At 36.8% G+C, this 11,933-nt stretch overlaps 1 protein-coding gene across 1 annotated transcript; it reads left to right on the forward strand.

Moving 5' to 3' along the window:
* On the forward strand, window positions 1–3,614 carry zic3 (zic family member 3 heterotaxy 1 (odd-paired homolog, Drosophila)). Its single transcript, XM_056242338.1, has 3 exons — window positions 1–1,288; window positions 2,170–2,333; window positions 2,624–3,614. Exons 1-3 carry the CDS (start codon window positions 292–294, stop codon window positions 2,804–2,806), a joined length of 1,344 nt encoding a protein of 447 aa, XP_056098313.1. The 5' UTR covers window positions 1–291; the 3' UTR covers window positions 2,807–3,614.
* The last annotated feature ends 8,319 nt before the right edge of the window (window positions 3,615–11,933 follow it).

Here is an 11,933-nt window from a genome sequence, read left to right on the forward strand (position 1 = left end):
TCCCGAGCTCATTTATGTGCAAGGAGTGAGTGATTGACTTTATCAGTCCAAGGACATCATTCGTCTGGAAAGGGGGGGAAGTTTGATCCTCTTTCTCACGGATCCCAGTTACGGGAGTTTTTCCTCCCGTTTACCGAGACCCGGGATTATCATTTCGTTTTTCAATTCAAGATTTCTTTATTCAAGCTTACGTGAAATTGTGCTCAGTTTACCGTTACCCACTTCACTCCATCAAGCTGGGGTTTTTCACTTTTTTTTTCTTTTTCGCTTGCTTTTTCTCGATTGAGCCCAATGACTATGCTCCTTGATAGCGCTCCTCAGTTCCCGTCACTAGGAGTAGGGGGGTTCGGAACGCCTAGACACCATGAGTTGGGAAACCGAGACCCCGGGCTGGGGCTTAGTCCCTTCGCAGATTCATCTCACTCGGCTGCCTTCAAGATAAGTCCCGTTACTCACGATATCGCCTCAAGCCAGACATCAGCGTTCACCCCACAAGCTACTGGATACGCAGCAGCGCTCGGACACCACCATGGAGGACAAGTTGCTTCTTACGCCGGCGGAGCATTCAATTCGACCAGGGACTTTCTGTTCAGAAACCGGGGCGCAGGCATCGGAGAGACCGCACCACCGAGTGCCCAGCATGGAATCTTTGCCGCTTCTGGGAGTCTACACGGCCCCCCCGGAATTTCGGACAACCCGGGACATCTGTTGTTTCCTGGACTTCACGACCAGAGCGTGAGCCACACTTCACCAGGAGGACATGTTGTAAACAGCCAAATGCACCTGGGTTTACGCGGGGACATTTTTGGCCGTCCAGATCCGTACCGACCTGTGGCGAGCCCTCGTACGGACCCTTACGGCACCGCTCAGCTCCATAACTACAACCATCCCATCAACATGAACATGGGGATGAACGTACCCACACACCACGGTCCGGGGGCCTTCTTTAGATACATGCGGCAGCCTATTAAGCAGGAAATGTCTTGTAAGTGGATAGACGAGAATCAAATGAATAGACCTAAAAAGACTTGTGACAGAACTTTCAGCACAATGCATGAAATGGTGACGCATGTTTCGATGGAACACGTTGGCGGCCCAGAACAGAGTAATCATATTTGCTTCTGGGAGGACTGCCCGAGAGAGGGAAAATCCTTTAAGGCCAAATACAAACTCGTTAACCACATCCGAGTGCACACTGGAGAGAAACCGTTCCCTTGTCCGTTCCCCGGTTGTGGGAAAATCTTTGCAAGATCAGAAAATCTTAAAATTCATAAAAGAACTCACACAGGTAAGGCATTTATACCCCACCCCCACCCCTCCTTTTTTGGAAAAACAAACGTTTATGTAGGCTATATGTAAATTATGTAGGCTATGCATGAATTGCAGTTCTTTCATAAATTTAGGCAATACAATTGTACATTTTCTTTTACATTAATTTTAAAGTAAATATAAAGTTATTTAACATGGAGAACAACTGCCACTAGTAGCTACTTTAACTACACTTTAGGTTTGGATGAATTAAATACATTGGTAAAATGTTTGGGGAGAAAAACTCATTTTGATCTCATATAACCCCTATACTAAGAAATACTAAATTTCTCTTATCTTTTCGATTGAGGAACATATATTTCAAATGTATATACATTGCAACTCTTTGAGGATGCAAAGCTGCATGGTTGTGGAGCGAAATTGTGAATGGACTGTCCTCTTTCATTTGTCCTGATGCTTGTGGCTATAAAGTTGGTAATTGTGCGGATTTGTGTATTGTGGGTGCATAAATAAAATGCTACACATTGCTCTGGGAAAGTATGGTAGAAGTGCATTTAGTCTGATTAGCTGGATTTGTGCCTAAAAATGACCCCTTTCGAAATGTAAAGCAAGCTGTTGAACAAACTAGCCAGATAAGAAAAGTGTAGACAAATTAAGCAATTGCTATGCAATTTACACGAAGATGCATTGCGTGTTGATTAAAGATGCTTGGAAAGTAAAATAAAGGATAACAGCACGGACTCTCAAAGAGCGTGATATGTGGGTAACTAAACCATCTGGCGTGAGCGCACCATGGCCTATTATTTCGAAAGGCATATTACATAACTGAAAGTTGTGCTCATCCGCTCTGTGAATAAAAAGTTATATTCCTAAAACCCCAGTGTTTGCTCTCACTTGCAGGTGAGAAGCCATTTAAATGCGAGTTCGACGGCTGCGACAGGCGCTTTGCGAACAGCAGCGACAGGAAAAAGCACATGCACGTGCACACATCTGACAAGCCATATATCTGCAAAGTGTGTGACAAGTCCTATACACACCCCAGCTCTCTCAGGAAACATATGAAGGTAAGGGGACATTTTCTGATTTAGCAGCCAAAAAGAATTCATTCAAATAAAGTTGTTGTTTTTTTAAAATTGTGAATAATAAAAACCCCTTAGACAGGCCTAAACGTGTCATGGATTATATGGAGAATGCGATCAAATAATTTTTAACCAGGCTTGGCATTGTTCTGTGTTTTGGTTCACAAATGTATAACAGAGATCAGAAATCATTTAAATCATAATGTTTAACCGTACCATGTAAACAAGTGTGTTATTGCCTATATGTCATACATCTATGGACGTTATAATTTAAGGTACACGAATCACAAGGCTCAGAGTCGTCTCCAGCTGCTAGTTCTGGATACGAGTCGTCCACGCCGCCAGTGCTGGTTTCTGCGAACACTGAAGACCCGACAAAAACACCCACGTCTGCAGTGCAAAATACATCTGCACACAGCGATGGACTACCGCCTAATTTTAACGAATGGTACGTTTGAAGCTCCAAGCAGACTCTCAAAAGGTGGACCAAAAGGTTGAAGCAACCTTTAAAAAAAACCTATATACGCTATGGCGTACAAAATGGCATTGAAACAACAGGAAAAGATGAGTTCGCCAACAGGCCTCGTCTATTCTCAGGATTCGAAATTTGACTTTATTCCGAGTTCGAAGAAAACTAGCAAGGCATTAAATAACAAAATAACACTTTCTAAGAATAAATGGGTTTCCTTTAGTTTTCAGATTTCAGATGATTATTTTATTTTTCATTTTATGTATTTTCTGAAAAAAAATATTTAAAAAAATAATGGCAAAGAAAGAATATTTCACGGTGTTTTATATTAAGGTGACACTCACATCACCTTTGATTGATTGTTAAAACTTCAGACAGTCTTAAGAAACGTGCCAAAGTCTTTGTCTTGAACTTGAACAAAAAAATAAATCATAAATAAGTATATAGCCTACTCGTGAATGTATTTCCTTGTTTGATGGAGTCAAATCTGTTGTCCAAGTCCGTTTTCAGGTGGAGAATGTGGTATTAGCTTACGATTGTTACCTTTGAATATAACGTTGCCTTTGTTAATAATGATGTAAATACATATCCATGATGCCATATTTATCAATTTGTAATTTAATTATCGGCGAAATAGCCGAATCTTAAATGATATTTATGGAAATGTTTTCTAACAAGACTGTACAGTTTTGAGTCAATAACCAGTTTTAACGATGAAAAAGGGAGTCGGTTCTAAAGTTCCCACGATACGATTGTATCTTTTTTAACCAATAAATGTGTCTTATCTGGGTCGTAAAGTATTAATTATATTAATATTATAACATGACATGAGTTTTAAGTATGCATTTTCCAACGTTAAGTTTACGTGAGGACCGGTATAAAAAGAAAGAAAAAAACCATTGGGATTATTATTATTATTATTATTTTTAAATCACTGATGAATCAGCCATATGAGGTATAGACTTTCTGGTTCTTATTGATTTTTCCCTCCTTTACTCTTAGCATCAGAGTAAAGACTATATCTCTATAAGGAACACTTACAAATTCGAGAGGCCACTGACCAGTGTGAGCAGATACACAATGCAATAGCTATCATTCATGCATCAACTTTGAACTCGTGTGACAGTGTTAAAGACATTAGCCTATATTCTTGGGTTTATGGTACAGCCATTTGAATCAGTGTAGTATTCCATTTTTGATGGTTCAAGAACTGTCTTTGTGGATGCAAGTCTGTGTTTAATGTTTCAAAGAGGAGCAATGATCTGTCACAACATTCTCAAAATAAAACTTTCTGTCTGTCAGTTTGCATTGTTTTAAATGTAGTTCTTCTGTGAATATAGTGTGTTGTTTGTTATGAGTACTGTGGTATAACATATAGAAAACTTTGATTACACATTTGCTTGTTTTATGTGAATAACCTTTCCAGATGTAGAACTGTATGTGTGAATGAAATTTAGTATTAAGATTATTAGAACTTTTTAAGGTGGAAAAGTAAGGGAAATATGTTGTTCAGTGACACCAAGAGTTACAGCATTGCATTGTTACATATTTTTAAGAGACTAAAATTATGCATATAAATATATTGTGCTTATGAACATGATTTCAAACCACCAGCACTACTTTTTGTAAACAAACGTTAAAAAAAGTACCTCGTAAGTAACGGTGATATATGAATACGTTTATTTAAATAATTTAATGAATATATGTTTTATATACTATTTTCTATACGTTAAGTTAAAATAAATAAAGATTTATTTCAGCCACCTTCGATGTATATTCAGCCCTGATCTTAGACAGATCTAATGTACAAATGAAGCTTGAATGTGATTCTGTGACATTTTCTCGTGGAAATGGGTCACGCATCAAGTTATTCCTGAAAAGCACATGTTTAACTGATGAACTGTGTCACTGTGCCATTTTCGAGGCAAACGATGTTACTTCAACATACCTATTCAGAATTCAGCAAAATCTTGTACTTTCTTTCGAAGTAGCGTTATTGTTTGTTGGTTTGTTTAACAAACTATTTATGACAAAATGTGAACAAGTTTTTGACTGGAATTAAAACAAATCCTGAAATGTCACAAATGAGGACCTCAGTTTTTCCTTTTCATTTATTTCTTTGCTATTTTTCCTCTTGTTCTAATTCTAACCTTGAACTTAAAGCATAGCCTACGCCTTACTCCAAAATGTACGAAGCAGCAACCCACTTGAACTTGACAGTAACATGCCGCCATTTTAGCATCTTGTTTCTTTGATGGACGAAAAAGTTTAGAATTGTAAAGCGTTAAGCAGCTAACAACTGTTTTAAGCACATGATTATCTTAGGACCTATGTAAGGACCTTGGATAGTAAACATGCAAGAAAGCTGCTAAGTTTGTTTCAAAACATTCTGCCGAGATACGCTAAGCCATTCTCTCGATGTCAATTATGTAGGCTGGGCTTGGAAGACATTCATTCAAAACAATGCTGTGGTAAAAACAATACTGCACCAGTGGCAGATTGTACATTTTATTATTCCACTGCATTATACATATTATCTCCTAATGATTATCTCAATCAAATTATTAAAATATATAGCCAAACAGTATAGCATCAACTCAGATATTGCTGCAGAATTTATAGGCTAAAGTATTTTTTTAAATATATATACACACACACACACACACACATAGCCTACATATACCCATATGTATTTTGATTTATTTTTTTACAAAAATATATATAGCCTAGCCTAACATGTAACCTGCCATTTAAAAACCTTCATCAATTAAAGGATACGTTGTGAACGCAATATATTTTTAAACTGACTGAAGTTTACGCTTTAAAGCCTATAAAGGCAACCATTATTTTTTGGAGAACCTGCCGGGCTCTTTTTTCTTCCTGGCTTGTTATGCAGTATTTTAGACCAACCCCCATAGACTCCACCTTCATTTCAAACCCACCCCCATCTTCATAAACAGTTTTTCCAAATTCATTTAAACTGATTCGTTTCTGTTTTCTGCGCAAGCGCACATTCTTCTATTTCAGACAACATTCTTCTCCCCATCGGCTCGAGCCTATCTGACATATGTGGTGACGTAACAACATGGCGCTGGCTATTTTGCTGAGGCACACCGACTATCAGAGCTTGACTAAATGAAAGCACTCGTTCGGTCTCATTTTAAAGCTGTTGAGAACAACTAAAAGTATAATGTTAATATAAGTGAATGTTTTGTCTTTGGAAAATTTTCTAATTAAGTATGAAAACGATTAGAAAACACGTCGGCACTGTAGTCACGTGGCATAAGTTTGAAGAGTAGCGGTTATTAGTTGGGTGAAGTAAAGCATTTAATCTGTTGTAAATAAAACGCTGGTTTTACACAAGCAGATATACGAAATGTAATACAGGATTTTGGTTAAATCAATTAGGTTTAAGTAATCGAACAGAAAATGTTCTAAAATAGGCTACCACTTGTTTTATCACTTTAAACACATTGAGATAAGAATTTAGTAAGTATTCAGGTGTTTATGGGTTGCATGCGCATTCCGGCTAATAGTAGCCTACTAATTTAAGGTTCTTTCCCTAGTCCTCCCTGAAGCCACACTCAATCTCATAGCTTTGCTGGCTAAGCGGGTGGCACTGTCTAAGAGGATAAACCGACACGAGCCGGTTCCAAACGCTTTTTGTCACGCAACTGCTGCGCGGTCATAATAACTCATGAGATGAATTACCTTGAACATGGCGTGATGTAGTCAGCACGTTTGCGTGAGCTAGCTTATTAGTTTTCTCACGCGTAGCCTAACTTTAATTTTAAAACATAAGGAACACATAAAAAACGTCACTGACTCATCACATATCATCACACACTACCAACCCTCTTATGCAGACATGAATTCACTGCGATCAAACAACTGTATTCCATAAGGGATGCTTTTAGTCAAGGTAAAGGATTTTCAAGGTTCCGCTGTGCTAGTGTACGCTACTTAAAAAAATTGATACAAATTATATATAGGCCTATATAGCCTACACACACACACACACACACACTGTATGCATGTATATATATATATATATATATATATATATATATATATAGGCTATATATACACACACACACACACGTGTGTGTGTGTGTGTGTGTGTGTGTGTGTGTGTGTGTGTGTGTGTGAGAGTGTGTGTATTATGTGTGTATAACAATATGCTATAGAGTAACATAAAAAAGGTATAGCCTTTTACATTGTGAAAAATAAATTTTCGCTCTATAGGCTTTATTTACATAGAAAAAAATGTTAGATGTGAAAATCTCGAACTCCAAAGCTTATGTAAAATACGCTTTAAAATAAGTGAATTGGGCTGTTTGTCTTTAATTCGCTATATTTACCAAACAATACAACATGTTTTGTGGAAGCTAGAGACAATTTGCACGTCAATTAATCCTTTTCAATGAGTTCCACCGATGCTTATTCATCTGCAGGAAAAGCGATGAATATGCAAAGGTGCTCAATATGACTGTTAATCCAGGATGTGCCCTTTCAAAATCTACTTTGGATGTGCTGCAAGTCCATTGTAATGTTAAAGCAAGGTAACTGGAGCCATCATTTATCTTGATGTTTGCGTTTAAATTGATTTACCCTTCACATCCCTGCTGGAATGGAAAGGGGGTAGATTTTTCTGTTACTTTAAACAGAAAAATCTACTTTCTGGCCTTTCCTTGTCGTTTTGTTGTGTTAGTGGACATTTTAACCTATGGCCTGTATCGCCCTATTTGCCGCGGGATTGTTAGCCCACAAAGATAAGAAGTTATTACTGAGATGTCATATATTATAAGCACGTGCGAAACAAAAGAGAAGTGAGGATGAATTCCCAGAGCCAAAGGCTACTATCCTGGCCTATTGAAAATTTGAAAATTTACGTAGATGTTTAAGAACGCTGCGAATCCATTTGCACCTTAAAAAGAGCGAGTCTCCAATAGTTCTTTGCAACATCACTGTCTTTGACTGAAGGAACCCCTCATTTCAAAGTTTGTCAATAAGACAATAAATAAATATATCAAAATAAATTAAATTATAAAGGAGACCAGGGAGATTTTCAGCGGTTGTTTCAGCGCAATTCTTTGATAATTATCAATTTTTTTTATTATTATTATTATTATTTTTGGATTAAGCAATCCAAGGTGGTGCATTAATGTCCGGGTTTGGAGAAACTATCCCGATCCATTGCTACATTAATTTCAGTTTCATAACATTTATCTTATCGTGCAGACATGTTCATCATAAAAAAAAGATGGTGAAGGCACATGGAACCAAATTAGCCTAAACATTAAGCTCGGAATTGACCAATATCATCATATTATAATAACAGAGAAGCCTGTTTTACATAAAATGCAAGGGAATGATCTTAGTTTTGCTTAGAGAGAAAAATCATGAGATCACGTCAATCTATCCGCCAACTAAATTGTTCAGTTCAGCTGGACCATTAGAAATGTGTATATAAATTAATTTCACATTACCAATGGCCATATTAATAATATTAGATATTTACATTAATATTACTATTTATCATTAGAAGTTGATGTCCATTGTCCACTGGTTTGTCATCATGCTGACTCACTTATCAAATTAATGGACGACTAAGGGAGTTAAGGCCTGAGCTGTGCCATCATTGCATCAGTTAACACCTGCAAACAAGCGCCAGGGACTGCAGGGGGCGAGAGAGCAGGTGCTAGTGGTTGGTGTTTGGAGGCCTAAATTAATACGACTAAAGCAACAAAATACAAAAGGCAAAATCATTGGGTCAGAAAGTATCAGGTCTGCTCCAGCTGACACTATCATTGACTCTAAAAGTCATTAAATCAAAACATGGACTAAAAATGCCAATTGATTGATCAAGTCACATAACTTTTTTTTTTCATATTTTACTCTGTCAATATAATAGCCTGCATGACATATAAGGTATAAGCAGTGATTTATTGATAATTTCACACTGTAGCTCATTAAGGTAATGATTTACTAAGGTTATTTTAAAATAGTGTATTCACATTTTTTTTTCTTTGTCCGACAAAAAGTCATTATGCACACTTTACTGTTTGTGTGCGTGTGTGTGTGTGTGTGTGTATAGGTATAGAGGCTATCAGGGGGTGGGTGGCCAGGTGCTGTTGGAAATTGCTTGGCTATTGCCAAAGAGACCTCATGCCAGGATAATGCAAGGTCCAAAGGTGCACCAGAGTCAATCCAACCCCTCTCAATACCCCAGGGCCAATTCTCCTGTGTAATTGTTTTTCCGGTTTCATCTTTCCATTTTGAGGGACATTACAGAAAACGGATGACATACTTTGTCTTTGCTTACTTTAAAAAAAAATGACACCAAAAGAAGAGAGCACAAGTTCATGTGAATATATTTACATTACAACCTTGCTGCTGATGCCACACAATTGCAATCACAATATCCAAGTTCACCATCACTAATTTTCTGAAGGGTAAATGATTGCATGACACTGCAGTGATGTTTGTTTCATATAAATGTATAGATTTTAAACTGCAACTCAAATAAAAGTTCTGAACAATAAGGTATAAGTCCATTGGCTGTCAAATTAAAATCAATAGTATGAAAGACAAATAATGTATAATTCAAAATCAGTTAATTTCCAAGTTCCAAGCGCATGCATGGAACATTAGCTACCCTTATATTATAGGCTGATTAAGACACTAATGGCTTTTTCAACACAATACTTAAAAAAGGGCATATTTTGCATGAATATTCTAATATATTTTTAATATGTGATGTAAATGCGCAAACCAACATAATCGTTATTGCAATTCTAAATAGGCTGCATGCCACCGTTATTACGCGGAAAGACTGATATATCAACCCTATTGCCAGCCCCTAAAAATATGAATTCACAGATAAGGCGATTTTAAGCGTTTAACAAAACAAATAATTAAACAGCCATGCTAAGTTAACGCTAACAACAATAATGATCATATATACATTTTCATAGGCTGAATGTAATTTTTATGTAGGAGCATGTATTAGATTTAATGTTTTGTGTATAATTAAATAGTTCTTAAGTCAAGCCATACTTTGTCAATGTTTGTCATAAATGTCACAGGCAGTCCGGCTTAACCTCGTCATTCGCGCGAAAAGAAAATTCAGAGCACAGAGTTATTAACAATACACTTGTCAAGTCCTTGACAAACTCACTCGAAATGAATGTCAAAGAAACTTCAATCATGCACTATAGGTCAGATTGCTGCAATTTCCCTGTCTCAGAAAACTCGTATGCTTGTTTTGGTGAGTGAAAACGTGAGGATGGAATAGTCGTCATGGAGTTTAAAAATGGCCAAAGGGGAACGTTCATTCACCTGCGGGCGTTTTAATTTGTGTCTTTCTTACATTAGTTGATATATTGTAATGTGATATTTCCTATTAAATCATTCAAAACGGACATAATTCAAGTCTTAAAAAAGTAAATTCTGCAGCATGATATTTAACCACTTCTACCAGAATATATATGATATATTCTATCATAATATAGCCTATGCTATAATAATTATAGCTACATATTACAAACAAAGTCAGCTATAAGTTCAAAGAGAAAATGACCAAAACACTAGCCATTTAAATAAAATATGCAACGAAATTCGTAGTATAGGCCTAACATTTGCTTACAGATGTGACTTTTGTGTGTGTGTGTGCAATAAAACGCGTTATTCCGTCATAATCTCAGAAACGGTTCTGCGTTTGCTTTTGCCAAATGTGCCTGCGCCCTGAATGATTTTGGTACATCACCCAAATAAGGTGAAATCTGGGGCATTCGGACTCAAGTAGACTGGTTGTCAGAGTCAGTGAAGTGTAAAATTGCAACACCAGACAGGCAGCATAATAGCTCAGAAGGGGGCTAATGTTCATGCTGCATTCACAGAACATTTTTATAATTGCTAAATTAAAAATAACTATGTTTATAGAACGATTTTTGTGCTTGGTGCTCTTTTTTAATTCATTTGCCTTTTACACTAATAATTGAAATGCCTAATAATATTTGTTACTCCTATAAATATAAGCAAACAATGCATGTATACTTTTGCAACCTCTCAGACATGCATTTCATTTTTGAATATATGATACAAGCCTTTTGAAGTGACAACACTGCCCTTTGCTAGAAACTTCGGGGTTTCTCCTCCATCCTCAAACCCTGAATAAACATTTTGTTGAGAAGATAAGCTTAACAGCAAACAGGCTTTAAAAAATTACATTGTTTAAATGCTCACAATTTATAAAAACACTTCTAAAATGATAATTTGACTACTAAAAGGCATAAGATAATGGAACCAAAACATGCCTTATCTCTAAAATTATGAACTAAAAGCTTCCAAAACTTCATCTACACTGGTGGGATTTTTAATACGTGTCATGGATAGTTCAGCAGACAGAATACTGTCTGAACATAGGGTGTAGACAGACAGACAGACAGACAGACAGACAGAACATGTAGATTAAGGATTAATCCATGTCAATTATTAATCCACGTTTAATTCCAGCTTCCCCCTGAGAGTGGGACCCTATTTAAAAAAAAAGTCAGTCTCACACTCAGACTTAAAGGAAAGTGGATGTACTACATCTTGTCCACTGCATCCACCAGACCACAAAATAAATAAATAAATCAAACTTCAACCAATTAAACTTCCAGGGGCCAAAACAACTTTTTTTGCTAGGTACATCTATAGTTAAGCAGCAAAAACAAAAGAAATGTGGTGGAACACACCGTTTACCAGAACCGTGTCAAAAATAGTCTTTATAAATTACCTTACAGGCTCACACTAATAGCACAAAAATAAATATAAAAATTCAAATATTTCACTTCTTAAAATCCCTCTGTTCAAAAACAGAAATATGCACTTGTTTCATAAAGCCTAATTTCTGACTGATGCACTTTACAATTCTGCATTTGGCTGTGCAGAAACACGCCCAGCAGCAAGACTACAGGAACAATTTCTATACCGTTTAATAACATACATTAACAGCAGCTGCAGTCTGAGTAGCTTCAGTTGGTCTGCATGTCACATGCACTAGGCAACAACCAGACTCCTACAGGGGCTCCAAATGTCATCTCACCCAAATCAGACTGATTATATCTTCG

Source organism: Rhinichthys klamathensis, unplaced genomic scaffold, assembly GCF_029890125.1.
Source record: "Rhinichthys klamathensis goyatoka isolate OS25496 unplaced genomic scaffold, OSU_Roscu_1.1 h1tg000723l_1, whole genome shotgun sequence".
NCBI classification, from domain to species: domain Eukaryota; kingdom Metazoa; phylum Chordata; class Actinopteri; order Cypriniformes; family Leuciscidae; genus Rhinichthys; species Rhinichthys klamathensis.

What these genes read in the sequence shown, in the direction of transcription:
- zic3 (XM_056242338.1), top strand. Translation starts at nt 292, where the DNA reads ATGACTATGCTCCTTGATAGCGCTCCTCAGTTCCCGTCACTAGGAGTA. An exon ending in TCATAAAAGAACTCACACAG is followed by an intron (nt 1,289 to 2,169) that starts GTAAGGCATTTA and finishes TCTCACTTGCAG; the next exon opens with GTGAGAAGCCATTTAAATGC. An exon ending in CTCTCAGGAAACATATGAAG is followed by an intron (nt 2,334 to 2,623) that starts GTAAGGGGACAT and finishes TTATAATTTAAG; the next exon opens with GTACACGAATCACAAGGCTC.